At 56.1% G+C, this 21,735-nt stretch overlaps 1 protein-coding gene across 1 annotated transcript in view; it reads left to right on the top strand.

Annotated features, from left to right (window-relative positions):
- Vipr2 (vasoactive intestinal peptide receptor 2) overlaps positions 1-21,735 on the top strand; it is a 54,748-nt gene that overhangs the window by 17,262 nt on the left and 15,751 nt on the right. Inside the window, exons 5-6 of the mRNA XM_048785406.1 lie at positions 563-660; positions 20,469-20,566. Coding sequence (XP_048641363.1) covers positions 563-660; positions 20,469-20,566 — 196 coding nt within the window. The remainder of the gene's footprint in view (positions 1-562; positions 661-20,468; positions 20,567-21,735) is intronic.

The following is a 21,735-nucleotide window of genomic DNA, read 5'->3' as shown; positions in this document are numbered from 1 at the left end:
CTCAGTTTTCCCACCCCACCCTGGCAGGGGCCACCTGCTCTTCTGTGTGGTCTTCTCCAAGGACACCAGCTTGTCATCAGGGAACACTGCAATTCTGGGCCGGGAACCAGTGGTGGGCTGTCTGGGTGGAGAGGTGGGATTTTACCATCACAGCTGCCTTTGTCCTTGAAGTTTAACCTCAGCCACCTCCATCCAGCCGCGGCCATGTGGAGCCCCAGCACTCAATTCCTGACAGTGCAGACTGGGGGCAGGCGAGGAGCAGAGGGGACCAGGAGCCAGGCAGGACAGGCAAGACATGGCGGTGGGCTCCAGAGTGACCAGGCCTGGCTCTAACTGCCCCTTAAGGTGGCAGGACATGGAATCGGCCAAGATTTTCATTCTGCTCCAAGGCGGCAGCACTTAGAGCAATTGCAATTTTACTTCTGTTTCTCCCATTTTATGGCCTGAGTGTCCACTCGCATCTCTTGGGCCCCACCTAGTCTATGGCAGGTTGTGGAAGGTGGCCTCCGTGGGGACAGTTTTTGAGGACCTGTGGGTAGAACATCTGAACTTCGCTTTCCAGGAAACATAAGCAAAAACTGCACGAGTGAGGGGTGGTCAGAGGCATTTCCTGACTTCATCGAGGCCTGTGGCTACAGCGACCCCGAGGACGAGGGCAAGGTAGGCTCCTCCTCCTAGCCGCCCAGAGCGGCCCCTTGTCCAGACCCGGCCATGGCACAGAGGCCTGGCGGGCAGGGAGGGTTGGGCCTGGCGGGTGGGCTCCGCTTTCCTCCACCTGGACCGGCTTCTCCTGTGTCTCCTCGCCATCCTGGGTCTGGTCTGCCACGCGCAGCTGAGCCCCACGCCTGCCAGGTGTGACCAGACCAGCCCTTCCCAAGCCCCAGGCTGGTTTATCTTGGTCTCGCTGGGCCTGGGCAGGGTGGCCGTGACCCCCCAGTTGGTGGTGCGCATTCCTGGCTGCATCTGCAAGGGGGCCGGGGGCACTGTGTTCCAGAGTAGCTGACGACGTTCTGGTGTGGAGTGAGTCCACCCCACCCCAACATCTGCCCAGCCCAATTGTGCCCAGGCACACAGCTGTGGCTCACTTCACCCCCAGGCCACTCGCGGTCCCTGCCCTCAGCCTCTGGCCCCTCCTTGCTGCCCCGGTAGGCGAGCACCTGGTAAACCTGCAGGCCCCTATTCAGACCACCAGGCCTGCACAGAGAGGTGCCGGCCTGAGAACTGGCAGGGGGCAGGCGGCTGGCCCCTCCCTCTTGGGGGCCTCTCCAGTGCTGCGTCCCCACCTCCCGGCTCCTGGGGCTCTCCCTTCTTCTTCTCTAGGGTTTCAGTTCAAAGCCAATTCTCTTCCCACTGAGTTAGAAGCAACACTTGGAAAGGAAGTATCTCTGCTCTGGGTCAGCACTGTCCTTAGGGTCGGGAGGTCCACCTGCCTGAGGGGGTGGAGGGGTGGTGGGTGAGCACAGTGACCACTGTGGCCTCTCTGGGTCTTAGAGGAAAAGCCGGGGTCAGAGAAGGTGTTAGAGAACTCTGTGCTGCACACCCTCATGGGGCCCTGCCGGAGACGGGAGGCGAGGCTCCCTAGTGCCCGCACTGGCTTTCCTGTAGGACCGGGTCACCCCGCCCCTGCCCTCTGGGCTGGACGCTCCTGCTAGTTGTCCCACTATGTGGGTCCAGTGTCGGTGGAGGAAGAGCCCACTGAGTGTCCTGGGTTCCTCACTCAGGGGGCCTCCCGGGAGCCTGGGCTAAACCCCAGCTGAGCCCCTGCCAGTCATGGCTGGACCTTGGCTGTGTCCTGTGCTCCCGGGAAGACAGGAAGGAGATCCAGGGAGGGAGGGACGGGGTTTCTTTGCCTGCCCCTCTGATCCTGTGAGGGCCCTGCTCCGTTATGCTAATCACCACCATTAGCTTTTCTGCACTGTCCCCAGAGCCTGTGGCCTCTGGTGGCACTGGTCTCTCAGAGGTAGAGAGCTGTCGAGTGTACGGGCCATCAGATGTTCTGAACTCAGTGGCTACAAGACACACTGGATGTCACTGACTCCCCGCCTCGGCCAGGTCCCGGGGCCGGGGAGACAGGGCTAGGGTGCAGCCAGCACCTACAGTGCCACCCCTAGGTGCACCAGTGTCGGCTCCTTTTGTGCTTCTGGACCCCATATCCGCTGCCCTGGTGCCGCACAGGAGGCCGAGCGTGAGCCTCTAGGCGTGCTCCTGGGAGGAGCAGACACCAGAGCGAGGCCTCGTGCCTCAGCCCCTGACCTCAGCAGCTGATGGACTCACTGAGTGGCCCCAACAGAGAACCCAGCTCAGAGCCAGGGTTGGCCTGCACATGCTGCCTGTGAGTTCACAACGTTTCCACGGGGTTAGAATGGACTCAGGGTCTCTCCAGGAGTCCACTTATAGGCTCTGAGAACAAGGCTTCTACCCCAGCTGAGGGGCTGTTCTGTGGAGAGGAGGTTCTTTGCTGAGGCCCTGAATTCTGACCCAGAGCAGGGGCAATGGCTATGGAGTGGGGCGACTTTGGCAGTGACCTTCCTACCTGGGTCCAAACCCTGAGATTCAGCCAGATGTAGGGGCTGGAGACCAGGAGTGACCAGGAGTCCCAGGGTTTCTGAAGGCACAGGGGTGGTGGATCACCTGCCATGCACAGCCCCCAAACTGAGCCTCACCACACAGCTACCCCTCGCGGCTGAGCTCTGAGTACATACAGCAGGACACTTGCTGGGGCCAAGCACCATCCTGAGGCCTTACCAGCAATGTCCATCCAGAACTGGGCGCAGGTCCCAGGGGTCATGGCCCAAGCCTCAGGGATGCACTCCATAGGGCATGAAGACCCCCTGGGAGCCTCCCAAGCTTGTCCCCAGGTCATAAAGAATGACGGAGACGAGGGAGGGCACCCGCCGTGGTCGTAGCAGCTCATGGCAAGACAGCCCCTGGTTTCTAACCCTCTGGGTGGCACCAGGGGGTCATTTCTGAGGACACTGTCTAGAAGACCCCTCCTGGTCCCTTGGTCCTCCTTGTAGGGTTCGAAGCTGAAGCCGCCTGCGTGTGGCCCAGCGTCTGCTCCCGTGCGTCTGTCTAGTTGAGGAACTAGCTCTCCACTTACACTTCAGAGACTCTGCAAGTGCCCTAAATGCCCATTTCCTGGTAAGGGATTAGAGAGTCAAAACACTTCAATATGACAAAGCAATAAAAATGACGGCACAAGACCAGCGAAGGCGTCCTCCCTGGGGGCAGTTCATGCTCTTTGAATACTTTGGATACTTGGAGTATTAGGGGGATAACAATGGCTCAGACCCGGAGCGCAAGGCCAGGGGGCCCTGCAGTATGTGCCACCTGAGTCCGGTCCCCCGCAGGTGAGCACAAGGCAGCGTCCCCAGGTGGCCACCCCCTGGGTCCCCCAGCTGCTGCTCCTCTCTTCAGTCTTCGGCCCTCTTCCCAGATTGGTATTTTCCTTGGATTCCCACTCGCACAGTCAAGATCAGCCATGTCAGTGTGCGGTCATCACAGGTTTCAAAATAGTTAAACTCAAGAGAAGATTAACCTCTGTAGAAACCACAGGCTTCACTGTGTGCCAGAGATCCAGAAAACAAAGTGGAGTCACACTGGACGTCCCCACCAGGAGCCAGGTGTGGGCCCAGGGCCTCTGGCACAAGAACCAACAGGAGCCTCCCCACCTGGGCCTCATCTGGCCAAGGGGACACAAGCAGAGTGTGCAGCCTGTTCCCTGGGCCTCAGCCGCCTCTGTGGGGTCTGAGGAGCTCTGGCGAGGCGCGGCTCAGAGTTCTCCAGGTCTGCACACGTGGAGAGCCCTGCTGGTGGTGTGCGGTAGGGCTGAGCCCTGCTCCCCAACCCACAGGACAGCAGCCCTCCTTTGTATTGGGAGGTCCCTCCGGGCACACATGAGAGGGGTGCAGCAGCTGATCCTGAGGCCCCACTGGGCACTCCCGCGGCTTCTCCCCTCACGACCAGTCTCCGCGCAGGGCCAGGCCACGCGGATGCAGCACGCTGTCCTGCCAGGGGTCTGCCCGCAGGCCTCCACCTGTGCCTTGCCTGTGCAGTTCTTAAACAAAGACCACATCAGCTAAATTTAGCCACGCACTGTTTGGCACTTCAGGCCTCCATGTATCAAGTGGATACATTTCTTCCAGATTATGCCATATTCCTAAAAATATGTGTGCCCTCTCCTCCCAGCTCCCTCCCGGGAGCTCTCCCTCCGGCGCCGACTTCACTCCCCCGAGGCTCTTGGCCACTGAGGCTCAGCTCAGCACTGATGCTGCCGGCACCCTGTGCAGGCACCCACCTGGAGCAGCCCTGGGGGCACACATGGTCCCGGCTTGTCAGGAGGCATCCAGCAGAGGCCCTGTGAGCCACCTGCCCAGGGCTCCGCTCCCCAGCTCATGTGCACAGGCCAGGAGCCCTGAAATGGCCAAGAAGCCCCAGGGGACTCACCCAGAGCCCTGTGTGCTGCTGGTTCCAACAGCCATTGCAGCTTCCAGGGCCCCAGCCGCAGTGTCTGTCTTTCTCCTCGAGGTGCAAGCCGTGTTCCGGGTGGCCAGTGGCAGGAGATAAAGGGGATCCCGGATGGTACACCAGCCAGGGACAAGTGGGGCATGGAGATCCAGGCCAGGGACCTGGGTGGGTGGGCAGAGAGTGGGACCCAGAGCTGCCCACAGGAGCCCCGAGACTGACCTGTGTTCATAAACAGGTCAGTCCCAGGACCAGAAAAACTATGGGCCCTGTGCCTCTGGCGCTTAACAGTGGCACACAGTGGGTGAGACACCTCAAGGCCAGAGGACAGGGTGGCAGGGAAGCTAGGGAAACCGCAGACACCACATGCTAGGGACCGGTGAGGGTACAGCTGTAGGGTGACAGTCAGCCTGGAGGTGCCGGCAGCCATGGGCGCGGAGGGAAACTGGCCTGCAGGAGACAGAGGCCAGGCTTCTGGGCTGGTGTGACCATCTAGGGCAGGGTGGGTGAGGTCCTGCCCTGGCTCTGCACGGACAGGGTGCGGCTGTGCTTGGCTGAGGCTGTGCCGCCGGGTGCCGTCCCCTTGTATGTGAGTGACCTCTCATAGAACAGCCAGCAGCTGGCTCCGTGGCCAGCCCATGGGACAGTGCTGGAACAGCAGCCACCTCCCAGGACCCTCGGGTGTGCAGTGGGCGCCATGATGGAGGGAGGAGGCTTGGCAGGAGCAGGCATGGAGCCAACCTGAGCGACAGCGGCTGCTCCTGGGCCATCAGGGGCTCTCACTCAGCCTGCAGCACAGGCTTCAGGGTCCCCAGAAGGAATGAGGACAGTGCAGAGACGCATCCTGTCCTCTAGGTGCTGGGTGGTAGGTTGAGGCCTAGGAAAGAGAAAAAGGAAAGGCTCTAAGGGGTCTCTCCCTGTGTCACATCCTGGGATCTGGGACCAGAGGGCATGGACAGGATGCCAGCAAGTGACAAGGACAAGGGAAATCTGCTGGTGAAGGCAGAAACACCAGGCACTTTAACACTGTGTCCCCTTTTAAAAGCCCTTCTGCTGTATTTTCTATATTTAAAAAAGTGAGCACATATTACTTTTGTATTTAAATAAAATAAAATTTTAAGATCTCAAAAAATAGTACATCTACGCCAAGTTTGTCCTTCAGCTCTGGGCGTAGACAGGTTGGTGGGAAACCTGTCAGTTTGAGCCTCACGGATCTTCTTTTTTCTTTTTTAATAATTTTTTATTTATACATGGACACGCTCTTCTATCTGTTTATTTTATGTGGTGCTGAGGATGGAGCCCAGTGCTCACACGTGCTGGGCGAGAGCTCTGCCCTGATCCCAGCCCCTCTCATGGGTCTTCTTAAAGCATGTTTGGAATGTAGTTGGCAGAGCACGGCAGGGGCACAGGGTGTGGGCTGGCTCCCTGTCCTCAGCCTTTGCCGAGTCCTGGCCGTTGCTCCCTGAACCCTCCTGTGGCCAGGCAGGTCCACTCCAGGTGGGAGGCCTCTCCCTCAGGAGTCAGGGCTCCTGTGGCCATGCAGGTCCACTCCAGGTGGGAGGCCTGTCCCTCAGGAGTCAGGGTGAGTGGGAACAAGACTGTGCTCTGCACCCTCAGTGCTGCTGTCTCATCTGCCACCTCCTTCGGCTCTGTGCTCTCTCCCAAGTGTCTCTACCAGGAGCCATTATGTGCCACTGCACCATGGTGGCTCCTCAGGCCCCAGCCAGGAGCACCCTGTCACCCCTTCATGATGCCGATGTTCCATCGTGTCAGCCAGTGATGGTGTTAAATGACCGTCTAGTTTGTCTGGAATTAGATCCAGGTGATCTGCCAGGTACATTTTTTAAAAGCAAAAGATCAGAATATTTCATAGTAAAGCAAAAGTCCCCAATTCCAGTCAGCTAATTTTTCCTTTTTTTTAATCATAAACTCTATACACAAATATAGGTCTCAGTGGGATAAAGTTCTACAGAATTTCTGTGGCTGTTTCTTTACCTCAGAAATGTCATGCGTAGGTTTAAAAATAAAGTCCCCTCTGCCCTCAGCCACCACCAGAAAGGAACACTCAGCGTAGCTAGTTAAAGTAAGGTGCAGAGACAGGAACGTGGTGATCATGCGCGCACCAGCCTGGCAGCCCTGATGGCACGCCGTGCCGCTCTGAGACCTGCAGCTACCCGCAGGCAGGGTGCTCCAGAGCTCCGTCCGGGCCAGGAGCAGCACTGCCCGGGAGGTCAGCCTTGTCCACAGCAGGATGTCTGCTTCTCCAGGAGAGGCCAGGCCCTAACAGGCGGACTCACTCCCTCACCTCCCGTGGCAGTGGCTTCAGGCTCATGGAGCTGCGCTTTGCCTGTGGCTGTGTCTGGGGCATCCTCCGACCTGTGCCTGCTTAGTGCCCCAGTGGAGCCCACACTCCCCTGGATTCAGCCACAGGCCACTCCCACAGTGGGAGAGAGAGATCTGAGGAGAGCACCCTGGTGCTGGGAGGCAGACAGGGAGAGGTGGAGGGCTAGCACCCTTGGGCTGGGCAGCAGGGCTCCACATTGAAGACAGAGCCAGGCAGACAGCTGGCTGGCAGCTGGGCTGTGTCCTGGGCATCGCCTGCGCAGATGGCGGCAGATCTGTACAGGGCCTGCTCTCTGTCCGCAGGCCCTTTGCCTGCACTGTCCATACCCCTGCCGGGTGGGGGAGACCCCACCAGGCTCCAAGGCATGTGCAGAGGGCAGGACCCGGGCTCCTGGTGAAGTGGCTTGTGCAAAGGGAGCTGAGACGGTTTTCACCCAGGAGGGGAGGGCTTTGTCAGGCTCGACAGGCTTCAGCATCCACGTCATCAAGAGAATGCCCTTCCTGTCAGCATGGAGTCAGCCACAAAGGTCAGCCTGTGTCGACTACCTCATCTGACCCCAGCAAGCCCATGAGGTCAAGTGCAGCTACCATCAGGGAGAGGCCAGGGGACAGACGGGGCTCGACCACTAGGAGGACGATACAATGGCCAGATGATCATCACAAGACTAGTTCGCGTGTTCCGACTCTCGGTGAGTGTTGGGGGAAACTGCACCAGGGCTCCGAGGCTCTGTGTCCTCCGCTGACTTGAACGGAGCCCTGGCGTGCCTGTGCCTCCCCTCGTGGGGCACACACTGCTGCCTGCACGCTGTCCGCAGTGACCCATGAGACTGGACAGGAGCACCCAGCATTCCCCACACAGGGCACTGTCACCAACAGGAATCGCTGCAGGGAAGGAGAGTGGCTTGGGGGCGTTAGCTGGAGCTCTCTGGCACACCCAGGGTGAGGGACACCACGGCTCCCCGCCAGTGGTCCCAGAAAAACAGCACATGCTCATGCGGTCTGCCTGCAGGAGCCAGGCCACTACCCTTGTCTGCCCCCAGCCCTGCGCCTCTGCCCTCCCACCAGGACACCTCTGGGATCGCAGCCTGGCCTGTCGCAGGAGGCAGACACCTGTGCACTCTGGGTTGCGTTGGTTTCCTTTGTTTCGGAGTCCGTCCTGTAGTCAGAACTGACAGAGCGGTCTTCCTCCACCTGAGATGCATGCCTGATCTCCTGACCACCTCAGACCAGAGCCGGGGACAGCGCCAGGAGGCCCCACCTACCTCACCGTGCTTGTCGTCCCAGACCCCTGGTGACTTCTGCCTTTGTGACTTGCTGCCCGGCACAGCCAGGTCCCATCGTGGATCTGAAGAAGGAGGAAGGAGGGTCTGAGTCCTGCTGGGAGAACACAGCGATGTCAGGGCCTGCACAGGACTGAGGGGCCTGGGCGCCTGCGTCAGAGAATCAGTGGACAGCCGGCCCATGGAGGGACAGCCTCCCAGGAAACAAGCTTCTCACTGTGCACGCTCAGAGCTGTGCAGTGACCAAGCCGCACCAGAGACCACAGCCCTGTGGGCAGAACCCCGGGTGAGGGGTGCAGCTTGGGTCTGTCCACAGCCCTACTTCCCACTGGCTGACCGTAGCACCTTGGCTTCTCGCTGGCCCCCAGGGTAAAACATCTCCTCCCACAAGGTCTGCCAATTTGTGCTGGAAAAGCTCTCCATGGGCTCTTCGAGGGCACCCACCAACACAAGCTCAACCCCAAACTGCCGGAGCCCCAGCTTCTCCCCCAGCCTGCCTGGCTCCTGCGTCCTCACGTCGGTCGCTGTTGTTCGGAGTGGTCTGACACTGCCTAAGCCCAAGCTCGGGACTGGCTGCTCCCTCCCATGCCCAGCTCCCTGTCATTCAGAGGGTGTGCCTTGTTCCACTGGATATCTTTGGACCTGATGACACACGGCCCACTGGAGCCTTGGTCTGCCTAGGGCTTGCTCCTGGTGGTCACGCTTGGACATGTGTGTGAGTAGGGTGTTCACAGGCAGCGCCAAAGGGACCTGCGCTGTTGGAAACCCTCTGGACCTCCCTCCTCCCCAGCCCTGGCAGCAGCTCATCTTGACTGCCCACGGCCACCTCTCCAGGGGACCTGGGTGTGGAATCATCTAGACCAGGTCACCAGCTCCTCCCTGAAGGAGAATCTCGGCACCCAGGAGGGATGAGGGAGCGTCCTGGGGCGGTGTGGCACCCTGGGCCCCTCCTAGACCCGCCTGCAGCCCAGCGGCCTTGTCCTTGAGCCCACGGCTACCCTCGCAGTGCTGTGCATCTCAACTGTGTGGTGTAATCCCCACCTGCCTCCTTCTCGAGGTCCGGGAAAACTGAGGAATCCGTCTCTGTTCCAGAGTCACAAAACCCTGCGTCCACTCGGCCCGTCTCCTGAGCAGGTGTGGCGGAGCAGGCGTTCGTAAAAGACGCTTGGCTGAGAACTCTCCAGAACCATGGCTTCTTCCACTGTCACCAGCTTGTGATGAGGTCCTCTGAGTCCCAATAAGGCACCCGTGCCTCAGGAGAGTCTGACAGACCCCAGGCACCCGGAGGAGATAATGGGACCATGGACGTTCCCATGAGTGGCCGTCCCTGAGGTCTGAGATGTCCGAGGGTCTGAAGGAAGCTATGGCCTCCTGCCCTCGAGGACCTCCCTGCCCCAGGACACAGGTGGTCAGGGGCCCAGGGCCGATGCTTATCTACAGCTCCCGTCCCCCCTGCCCCTGCCCTGGGGCCAGCACCAGGCAGGGCCACTGGACAGGCCAGGAAGCCCCGAGGCCCCAGGAAGGCAAACTGATCAGCCTTTTCTGCACTGAGAGGCGATCACAGAGGGCCCAGGAGCAGGACCGGGCGTGGCCAGCCAACACAGCCCCTCCACCTTCCCTGCGGGAGCCTGAGGACCTGAGCCACAGCACTGTGCTGCTCGGGGAGCTGGGGGCCGTGGCTGGGCAGACAGAGGCCCTGCTCTCCTGCACCCAGGACCTGGCTGTCCCTGCCCAGCGCCACCCTCCAGGCTTCCCTGCCGCCCGCCTGTCACATCCTCACCGCCCCTGAGGTTCCTGCCTTGAGTTCGCCTCTTGGGCTTTGGCACTTGGTCTCCTCTGCTCTGCACCTTTGCTGCTGCAGAATTCAGTGTCCGTCACAGGAGTCCTCGGGGCTACCTCGGGGCTGGACAGACACCATCTGAGGACCAGCGAGGTTTTTCCTTTGCACCCACAGCACCCAGTGAAGTGTGTTGGTAGGTGGATCAGTGGATCAGTTCTAGAAGGTTCTGGAAGAAATTATCTTCCCAAACAGGGTCGCAGGTGGCAGATGGCAGGTGGAGCATCCACCCCTCCATTTGCCAGCAGCTCAAGTGTCCAGTGAGAAGGCAGAGCCAGGCTTCCCTTTTTAAAGTGTTGGTTGTTACCCACTGAAGAGGCGTCAAAGCCACTGCTGGGTTGTGGACAGGGCACGCCACATAGCCTGGCTCACAGGGGACCAGGGGCTGTTGGCAGTCCCAGGACAGTGGCCTGTACCAGCCCACTCACCCTGGGTGAGACTCTGGGTTTGCAGAGGGCTGGTGTGGCCCAGCGTCCTTGCACGTGACCCCCTGCTGCAGCACTGGGAGGTCCTGGGGAGACAGGGCTGGGGACCCTGGGCGGCCCTTGTCTGCAGCTGGCTTCAGAGGTCAGGGAGCAGCCCGAGGGGAGCTGCCCCACTCATGGTTGGGGGCCCTCTCCTGGGGGCCTGGAGTCAGTTCAGCCCTGGCCAGCCGTGTTCCCCCTGCCCACCCCACATCCCACCAGCTCTCAGGGAGTGTGGACAGGGCCTGTCCTTGGACGTGGCTACTCCATGATGGGGGGTGCCGAATGCATGCACATTCCATGTAAGTGAACGTCCCCCGTGGGCTGTGACATGTACCTCGACCGGTCCAGCCACGAGTCCACAGGAACCCTGCTGGTGGTGTCCTGGTGTTAGTGCCCCTTTAGAGCCTGAGGACACGGCCCTGGGTCCCTCTGCCCCATCCAGGAGTGGGTGGACAGCACTGAGCCACAGGGAGGGCAGCTCTGGCACGGTTCAATTGGCCACTGTTGCCTGGGTGGTGAAGATGGGTGTGATGGGTCACCTCCTGTCCAGGCCTCCAGCTCCCTCCCTGGAGGGTCATCCTGAGAGGCTACACACTCAGGGAGGCCACGGTTGACTTCAATAGCAAGGTGAGCACTCAGGTGGGAAACGACGCCACGGGGCCCTGAAGCAGGAGACCTCCTCCCAGAACTGCTGGTGTTCGACGGCTTGCTCCTGGTGGCCGCCTCCAGCGTGGTGTGGCTGTGGTGTGGCAGCAGAACCCCGCACCTTAACCTCAACTGCTAGGTGGTGGGCCTCCTCCAGACGGTCCCCACGACCGGAGGCAGAGCGATGGGAAGCCAGGCTGATGGGGGAGCCTGCCCGGGCCCGGCCTGGGCCCTCTTCGCCGTCCACCTGCGGTGGAGTTCCAGAAAGACCTTCTCCACCAGAATCAGGCTGACTCAAAAACAGGAAAGCTCAGAGCTGCAACTCCCGCAGCGTGTGTGGGGGACGCACACGGCCCTCCAGGGTCTGCTTCCTGGGAGACGGAGCCCCGACAGCAGGCAGCGAGGACGGCCTGTGGGGAGGTGGCAGGAGGCTGGAGAGAGGAAGGCCTGCTCATCACCAAGCCGACTCCAGGCCAGCCTGGGGGGCTGAGGGTCACCCCTCTGCCCTGCAGACCACCTTGAGCCTTGTGCCCTGGCACACGAGGGCTGTAGACAGCAGGTGCTGGCCCCACCCCACCCCGTCTCTGGCACAGCAGCACTCGGGGCTGAGGGCCAGTTTCTGGCAAGTTCCCAGGAGCAGCTGGTGCTGCTGGTCTGGATCCCACAGACAGAACCACAGGTGCCGTCACGCCTCCTGGTCCCACAGGTGCCACCAGCTCACCTGGAACCTTCACCCCACCAGGGCCCAAGCCCCAACCAAGGTCCATGCCCTGCAGCCTGCAGGCTCCCGGGCCCAGCCGTTGTGAAGCTTGGAGACCGGAGGTCAGGGGCCATGCGCTGGAGGTCAGGGGCCATGTGCTGCAGAGACAGCTGCTGGCCCGTTTGGTTTGGGACTTGCTGGCACGAGCTCCTGAGAACCACAGGTGGACGTGGAGAGGCCGGGGCCAGGGGTCTGGAGGTGCCAGAGAGGCTGGAGTTCCTGCCTGGAGTGTCAGCGTCCTGTGGCCATGGAAACCCGGAAGACAGCAGGTCCTGCAGGGAGCACCTGAGGGGAAGAGCAGAGGCCCAGGAGAACAGGAAGGGGGCAGCAGGCTGAGGAGGCGGGCCCAGGGGAGCCTCCACCCCAGGGGCAGGCCTGGAGGGAGGCCTGAGGACGGCTGAGGTGGCTGAGAAGGGGCAGGAGGGAGCGGCCACACTCTCAGGTAACGGATGGCCTTGGCCTCCAAGCGCCCCTGTCTCCAGGGCCAGCAGGGGTCACAGGCTGTTGGGAAGTCGTGTTCACGGAGTTTTGGTGGCTGATCGCGAGGTCATGGACACTCAGGGGTCCAGCACAGAAGGGAGACTGAATTGCCTCAGGAGCATCATGCATCAGTCTGCAGGAGGCCCGAGCCAGGCCAGGACCCTCTGGCAGGGCCTTTCCAAGTGGCCATTCATCAGAGTGAAGGTCTCCAGTGTCCAGGGAACTTGTACATCACCCCCTTTTAGCACTCACCCATTTTTAAAAAATTGATTGGTGTATCTGTTTTACAGTAGACGCATTTGACACATTGCGCACAAGTGGAGCACACGGTGCAGAGTCACCCCAGTAGTGCAGTCATACATGTACATGGGGTGATAACATCTGTCCCATTCCACTGTCCTTCCATCTCCACAACCCTGACTTCTCTCACTCCCCTCCACACAATCCAAAATTCCTTCATTCTCCCTATCTCCCTACCCCACTATGGATCAGCATCGACTTACCAGAGAAAACATTCAGCTTTTGGTTTGGGGGGATTGGCTTATTTCATTTAGCATGATACTCTCTAGTTTCATCCATTTACCTGCAAAAGCCATGATTTTATTCTTTTTTAAGGTTGAGTAATATTCCACTGTGTGCATGCACCACATTTTCTTTATCCATTCCTCTGTTGAAGGGCACCTAGGTTGGTTCCATAGTCTAGCTATTGTGAATTGAGCTGCTATAAACATTGATGTGGCCGTGTCACTGTAGTATGCTGATTTTAAATCCTTTGGGTATAAACCAAGGAGTGGGATAGCTGGGTGGAATGGTGAATCCATTCCAAGTTTTCTGAGGACTCTCCATCCAGCTTTCCATAGTAGTTGCACCTGTTTGCAGTCCCACAACAATCTACGAGTGTACCTTTTCCCCACTTCCTCACCAACACTTAATATTACTTGTATCTTGATAATTGCCCTTCTGACTGGAGTGAGATAAAATCTTTGAGTTTTTTTGATTTGCATTTCTCTAATTACTAGAGATGTTGAACATTTTTCCTTATGTTTGTTGATTGGTTGTATTTCTTCTTCTGAAAAGTGTTCAGTTCCTTAATCCATTTATTGATTGGGTGTTTTTTGGTGTTACGTTTTTTTAGTTCTTTATAAAGATTTATATATTCTAGAGATTAATGCTCTATCTGAGGTGTGTGTGGTGAAGATTCTCTCCCATTCTGTAGGCTCTTTTCACACTATTGATGGTTTCCTTTGCTGAGAAGAAGCTTTTTAGTTTGCATCCATCCTATTCATTGATCCTTGTTTTTACTCTTGCACGTTAGGGGTCTTGTTAAGGAAGTCAGATCCTAGGCTGACGTGGTAAAGATTTGAGCCTATATTTTCTTCTATTAGGCACAGGGTCTCTACTGCCTAAGTCTTTGATCTACTTTGAGTTGATTTTTGTGCAGGGTGAGAGATAGATGTTCACTTTCATCCTGCTACATATGGATTTCCAGTTTTCCCAGCACCATTTGTTGAATAGGCTATCTGTTCTTCAATATGTGTTTTTGGCACCTAGTATGTCTAGTATGAGATAACTGTATTTATGTGGGTTTGTCTTTGTATCTTCTATTCTGTACCATTGGTCTACATGTCTATTTTGGTGTCAATACCATGCCATTTTAGTTATTGTTGCTCTACGGTATAGTTCACAGCTTGTATTGTGATGCCTCCTGCTTCACTCTTCTTGCTAAGGACTGCCTTGGCTATTCTGGGTCTCTTATTTTTCCAAATGAATTTCATGATTGCTTTTTCTAGTTCTATGAAGAATGTCATTGGGATTTTTATAGGAATTGCATTAAATCTATATAACAGTTTTGGTAGAATAGCCTTTTTGACTATACTAATTCTGCCTATCTAGGAGCATGGGAGATCTTTACATTTTTCTGAGGTCTTCTTCAATTTCTTTCTTTAGTGTTCTATATTTTTCATTGTAGAAGTCTTTCACTCTTATGTTAGATTGATTCTCAGTTTTGTTTTTTTTTTTTTTTGAGGCTATTGAGAATGGCGTAGTTTTTCTAATTTCTCTTGCAGTGGATTCATAGCTTATGTATAGAAATGTATTTGACTTATGGGTATGGATTTTTATATCATGCTACTTTGCTGAATTCATTTATGAGTTCTAGAAGTTTTCTAGAGGAATTTTTTTTGATCTTCTAAATTTAGCATCATGTCATCAGCAAATATAATTCCTTTCTACTAATTGCTCTGGCTAGAGTTTCAAGGACTATGTTGAATAGAAGTGGTGAAAGAGGGCATCCCTGTCTTGTTCCAGTTTTTAGAGAGAATGCTTTCAATTTCTCTCCACTTAGAATGATGTTGGACTTGGGTTTAGCATAGATAGCTTTTACAATGTTGAGGTATGTTCCTACTGTCCCTAGTTTCTCTAGTGTTTTGAACATGAAGAGGTGCTGTATTTTGTCAAATGCTTTCTCTGCATCTATTGAGATAATCATATGATTCTTGTCTATAAGTCTATTGATGTGATGAAATATGTTTATGTTTATTGTTTTCTGTATGTTGAACCAACCTTGCATCCCTGGGATGAATCCCACTTGATCATGCTGCAGTATCTTTTTAATATGTTTTTGTATGCAATTTGCCAAATTTTTATTGAGAATTTTTGTGTCTGTGCTCATCAGGAATATTGATCTGAAGTTTTCATTCTTTGATGTGTCTTTGTCTGGTTTTGGAATCAGGATGACACTGGCTTCATGGATTGAGTTTGGTAGGGTTCCCTCCTTTTCTATTTCATGGAATAATTTGAGGAGTATTGGTGTTAATGGTGTTAATTCTTCTTTGTAAGTCTTGTAGAACCCGGTTGAGAATCCGTCTGGTCCCAGGCTTTTCCTAGTTGGTAAACTTTTGATGTGTCGTCTATTTCCTTGCTTGAAATTGATCTGTTTAAATTGTGTATGTCCTGATTCAGTTAGGCAGATCATATGCCTCTAGAAATTTGTCAGTGTCTTCTGGATTTTCTGTTTTACTGGAATATAAATTTTCAAAATAGTTTCTAATTATCTTCTCTGTTTCAATAGTGTCTGCCATGATATTTCCTTTTTCATCATAAAACTTAGAAATTTGAGTTTTCTCTCCTTTTTTTCACATATCTTATTTTTTAGTTATAGATGGACACAATATCTTTATTTTATTTTTATGTGGTGCTGAGGATTGAACCCAGGGCCTCGTGCATGCTGGGCATGCGATCTACCGCTGAGCCACAACCCCAGCCCTCTCTCCTTTTTGTTAGGATGGCTAAGGGTTTATCAATTTTATTTATTTTTTCAAATAACCAGCTTTTTGTTTTGTTCGTTTTTCAGTTGTTTCTTTTGTTTCACTGTCATTGAATTCCAGCCCTGATATTAATTATTTCCTGTCTTCTGTTACTTTTGGTGTTGGTTTATTCTTCTTTTTCTAGAGCTTTGAGCTGCAATGTCAGGTCATTTATTTGTTCATTTTTTATTCTTTTAATGAATGAGGTCAATGCAATGAACTTTCCTCTTAGCACTGCCTTGGTGTCCCAGAGATTTCGAGAAGTGGTATCAGAGTTCTCATTTACCTCTCAGAATTGTTCTTATCTCCTCCCTGATGGCTTCTGTATCCATGCGTCATTCAGTAGCAAATTGTTTAGTCTCCAGGTATTGGAGTAGCTTCTCTTTTTTATTCTGTCATTGATTTCTAATGTCATCCCATTATGGTCTGATAGAATGCAGGGTAGTATCTCTATTTTTTTTTATTTGCTTAGACTTGCTTTGTGGCATAACGTATGGTCTGTTTTGGAGAAGGATCCATGTGCTGCTGAGAAGAAAGTGTATTCACTTGTTGAAAGATGGAATATTCTGTATGTGTCTGTTAAGTCTAAATTATTCATTGTATCATTGAGTTCTGTAGTTTCTTTGTTTAGTTTTTGGTTGGAAGATCTGTCCAGTGGTGATAGAGGGTGTTGAAGTCACCCAGTACTATTGTGATGTGGCCTATTTGATTCTTGAAATTGAGAAGGGTTTATTGGTATACATTGTTTGGGGCATAGGTATTTATGATGGTTTTGTCTGGTTGATGTATGGGTCCCTTAAGCAGTACGAAATGACCTTCTTTATCCCTTCTGACTATATTTGGCTTGACATCCACTTTATCTGATCTGAGGATGGAAACCCCGTTGGCTTCTGCAGTCCATGGAGTGGTATGATTTTTCCCAACCTTTCACCTTCCATCTGTGGATGTCTTTTCCTATGAGATGAGTCTCTTGAAGGCAGCATATTGTTGGGTCTTTTTTTTAATCCAATCTGCCAGTCTCTGTATTTTAATTGATGAGGTTAGGCCATTAACATTCAGGGTTATTACTGAAATATGGTGGGCATTCCCAGTCATTTTGGTTTATTTTTGGTTTTCAACTTGACTTGGTTTCTCCTTTGATTGGCTTTTTCTTTAGTGCAGTTCCTCCCTTTGCTGATTTTCATTGTTTGTTTTTTTTAATTTCTTCTCATGGAATATTTTGCCAAGAATGCTCTGTAGTGCAGGCTTTCTGTTGTAACTTGTGTTTATCATGGAAGGTCTTTATTTCATCTTCAAATCTGAAGCTTAATTTTGCTGGGTAGAAGATTCTTGGTTGGCATCCACTGTCTTTCAGAGTCTGGTAGATGTCCTCCTGCCTCTCCTTCCCTGGCGCCTCCTCCACGTTGGCACATGGCCTCCAGCACTCTGGAAGTGCCCGCCTGACCTCAGTGTTTGACTCTCTGATTCTGGGGAATGCATTTGCAGTAACTGGCAAATATGGAGGAATTTCCTCACCAAGAAAGGGATCTTTCTCCCTGAATCCTAGGGACTGCTCTGTCCTCCCCACTCCAAGGAACCCACCCTGAGGCTGGAGACCTGGGGCTGGCGGGGATGGGCCCCACGACCCCACCCTGAATTAGCTCTGCCCCCTCCACCCCGTCAGCCCCTGGTGCCCCGCCCATCCACTACAGCCAGGGAGCTTGAGGGTCTGTCCCCCAGCCCCGCTTACCCTGGCATTAGCTGGAACCTCTTGTGCCCTGACGCCGCGCGGTCACAGGCTGGCTTTTCACAGGCTGTTCACCAGCTTCGCAGGCATCCACTCGGGCGTTGCCAGTCGGCCAGGCGACGCTCACGGCCCACGACACTCCCGCCTCTTGGCTTCGTTTCGTCAGCCCAGAGCCGAGCTTCTTTAGGTGGAACATGAGAATGTGTACGGATCACCTCGTTCCTCGTGATTCCTACTTTTCTTGTCTTGGTAGCAGAGTCCCAGAACCAAAACAGAGTCACTGATGTCTCGGGACCTAGCCGGTAGTTCTGTCCTGCAGACCACCAAGCTCTCCCCATCACCCGAGCCCTCAGGGCGGTCCTGGGAAGGAGCTGGCCTTCCCACCCTGCCTGGGGGCCGCCCTGCAGCTCCCTCCCGCTCCCTCCAGCTGCCCTGGGAAAGGGAAGGAGGGCCTTTCAGCTGCAGGTGGGGAGCTTCCTGTCTTCTTCAGTTTTCAAATAAACTTGCTGCTTTTCAGCTTTGTTTTTATTTCTTAGTCTATTTAGGAAATAAGTTGACTTCGCAAATTGCCCTCTTCCTTCACATTTTATAATTGCATGAATTGTGTTCAGTGCACCAGGGACTTGGGCATGCCCTGCGCTTGCTGTAGTGTTCACACCAGTTTCCTGGCAATCAGTCACTCACCCAACAGATACTTAGTGGCTCCCACCTCTGGTCTCAGGGTGTTGTGTTTGGATCAGAAGGTCCCCAAGAGGCTCCTGTGTCGAGGCCTGGTCCCTGGAGCAGGTTCAGAGGTGGAGTTTTTAGGCAGTGACAGGATCGTGACAGCAGTGACCTATCCAGGTGATGGGCTGATCATCTGAATGGATGACCAGGTGGGGCCCACAGGTGGGGCATGGCGGGGAGAGGGGGTCACTGGAGCTGCCCTTGGGGACCGCCTCTGGTTGCTGGCTCTTCTCTGACCCCCTGCTTCCTGGCTGCTCTGCTCTGAGCTGCTTTCCTCCCGGTGCCCTTCAGCCACAAGCTGGGCATCAGCGCACCTTGAGCCCAGACGATCCTTCCTCCCCTGAGTCGCCCTGGTCGGGTGCTGGGTCACCGCGAGGCAGAGCTGAGCCCAGGAGGCGCCTCTGTGGCTGTCCTGCACACTGTTGACGCTGGTGGGCAGAAGCCCTGCTCTCTTGTCAACAGGATTTCCTAACTACTGAGGTCCCTGTGGACCAGGGGGCCAGGCCTCGGTGGAGCTGGGGCCGTGTGGAGGGCAGGCCCCTGTGAGTTGGGATAGCGAGTAGGGTGCCCAGGAAAGGGACAGGCGCCCTCAAGGCAGGCCCGGTCTCAGAGGCCCCTGGTGTCCTGAGGAGTCCTAGAGCAGCAGGCTGTGGGCCAGGTGGTGCCAGGGATCTGGAGTCCCAGCGCAAGCCTCATGTGCCGCAGGGCATGGCCCCTCTACGGAAGTCTGCCTGACAATCACATTCCCACAGCCCAGAGACCCCAGAGGCTGCTCACTCCCTCTCCCTGAAAGAGCTCCCTGGCTACTAGTGCTCTGCCTGGGTCCTGGAAAGTCAGCCCTGGACAGTGCCTGGCCGACCACACACAGTCAGTCTCCACCTCAGCAGCCCCGTCAGTGGACTGCTTCACAAGGGCCTGTGGTCTCAAGTTTTTGCCTCAGCTCTGCCCCAAGTGTGCTCTTACCTCATTCCTTGAAGAGTCCAATAGGATGTGCAGGGGCTGCTGGCACCCTGCTGACCTGTGCTCCAGAGCAGGCAGTGTGGCCCTGAGAGCTGACCCTGCTGACCTGTGTTCCAGAGCAGGCAGTGTGGCCCTGGAGAGCAGCCCTGGGCAAACAGGGCCAGGGGTGCAGGTGAGGTGGGCTCTGGACGTCCCTGGGAGAGCATCCCAGGCTGGAAGGAGTCGCACGCATCCCCTGTCTTCTTTCTGACTGTCCCGGTGTCGTCTGTGGGTGTGGAGCAGCCTGTTAATCCCGTGGTTGGGTGTGGTTGAGTGCATCAGGAACCTTGCTGATCCCACAGACAGCGCAGAGTCAGCACCTACACACATGAGCTGAGGAGGGAAAGGGAGGGGTCTCCAGAGCCCTGGGCAGGTAGGGAGGCCCGCAGCACCAAGCGGCACCCGAGAGAAGGGGACCCGCGGGGCAGAGAGATGCGGAGGGCACCCAGGAGTAGCCGGGCAGCTTCTGAAGGGAGGCCGAGGCCCTGGACCACCTGAGAAACGGGAGCGTCAGACTGAGCGCCTCCCTCTCCAAAGTCCACCTCAGAGTGCCCAAGGTGTCCCCCAGGAAGGGCTGTGGGGGGTCCTGACATTCCCGGCCTTAGCTCCCGCTCAGGCTCAGCCTGCACCCCAAGCCCTCGGGGCACATGCTCAGGTGTGCCCACTGCCCCTGCCTCGCTGGCAGATGGGGACAGAGTCTGCTGGGTGCACCTCAGGGCTCGGCACCCAGCAGAACTGCCAGAGCCGCCTCCCTCAGAACGTCCCTGGGAGCCAAGCTGCAGGCCCGGGGATGCGCACAGCAGCCCAGCCTGTGGCCGCCGCCCTGCTCCTCCGTGGAGCTGCCTGCCGGCCCGCAGCCACCCCGGCAGCAGCCCAGCCCTCCTCGTGGTCCGCCCGTCCTTCACGCCCTCCTCCGCCCACCTCTGTGCTGGGGTGGAGGCCAGAGGAGGCCCCAGGGTGAGGGTCACTTTGGCCAGGCTCTGTTGTGGTTCTGCTCCTGTGGCCTGCGGACAGATGGTGTGGGGTGGGCCTCCCTTCCCGGGGGCTCAGCACGTGGCTCCCTGGACTCAGGGACCCTCCCACACCCTAGGCACTGTCCTCCGCCATGACGTTGCCCACACACGAACACCCAGGCTGGTGGCTTCTGAGCTGTCTGCGGCCACCCCTTTTCCTGCCCCTTCCCAATCCGTGCCCTGGTGGTCCCTTGCTCAGCCAGAGCCTCTGGGGTCCACCTGCTGTTTCCCCTCATCTCAGTCATACGTGGTGAGGTGTCCAAAGGGTGACATTTCCTTTAGGTGTCACAGGGAGTGGCACTGTGACAGGGGTCCTTCTGCCTCCCAGCAGGAGCAGTGGGACCCGTGGTCCAGGGGAACGCCCTGGTATCCGGGACGTTCCCGCCGTCGCAGTGCCACAGATGTGCTGCTCCTCCTCCACAGATCGCGTTCTACGTGCTGGTGAAGGCCATCTACACCCTGGGCTACAGCGTCTCTCTGGTCTCTCTTGCCACGGGAAGCATGATCCTCTGCCTCTTCAGGTAAGCAGCGGACATCAGCAGTTCTGCCCAGAAGGGAGGCTGCCAACCTCTCCATGTGGGGTGGCACCTCTGAGGGCAGGAGGGGGTCGGCAGCCTGGCGCCCTCTGCCTGCCAGTCATGAGGTGCCTGTGGAGGGGCTCACTGGTGTGATCTAGCGCTTGGGTGTGACCCAGATACCTGGTTTCTGACCTGGGTGGGCAGTTCAGCTCCCAGGCATTAAACCCTTAGGCGTGACGCAGTGTGGAATCCCAGGCTCCGGTGGCCTCGCCCTCACCTTTGGGCTGCCGAGAGATGCTGTGTGACCCTGGACAGGTGACTCAAGCCCTCTGAGCAACTGCACCATGAGGCCCATGGAGGACCTCGATGGCCATGAGGGTCATGTTGGTAGATCGGAAGGCCCGCAGCAGGCGCCTCGGGGACATGCCTAGAATGAGCTGGCTGGTGCCCTCACACTGCACCCTCTGCAGGCCTCTGCTGGCTGGTGGACACTTGCAGCCAGCGCTGGGCTTGAATTCCAGTCTTCACCCCACCACCACCCTGAGGCACCCGCCGCCCCCAGGCACTTGGCCTTCTCTGCGCTCTCCTCACGGTGAACAGCTTGGAAATGTGGAGGGGAAAGGAGGCCTCCGTGGGCTGTGCCTGGAATTCTGCCGGCTTCCTCGACTCTCCTGCCTCCACACACCCTGGACCAGGGAGACAGAGGGGCTGGCTCCAGGGCCACCCACTCCTGTGCCCTGGGAAGTGCTGGCCTCAGGGCGGCCGTCAGAGGCCCTGAGGGGAGGTGCTGGCAACGTGCACCTCTGCGTGTCATGTGTCCTGTTTGGTGACCCAGGAGGAGCACTGGTGAGGCAGCTTGTTTCCTACCGTCCCTGACAAAAGTGCCTGTGTCCTGGGAGTGTGGACTTCCTACCTGTTGGGTCAGGGCACACCTCAGAGTATCTATAGAACTCTGGCTGTCAGAAGGACTGCCACCAAGATGTAAAAGGACAACCTGGAAATTTGTTTAAGTCATGGGAAGGGAAAAGACATCAGGCTCATGATGAGCACCTCCTGTTTGTTCCAGGTCCCTGAGATGAACTGGTGTGATAAGTGGGTGAGTATGGGTGTCACAGGCACTCTGTGCCCTCGTGGTCAAAGGGAGCACCCAATTAGGTCTTCCCCAGGCAGAA

Source organism: Marmota marmota, unplaced genomic scaffold (genome assembly GCF_001458135.2).
Source record: "Marmota marmota marmota unplaced genomic scaffold, marMar, whole genome shotgun sequence".
Lineage (NCBI taxonomy): Eukaryota > Metazoa > Chordata > Mammalia > Rodentia > Sciuridae > Marmota > Marmota marmota.
This window is presented reverse-complemented; position numbering and strand designations above follow the sequence as displayed.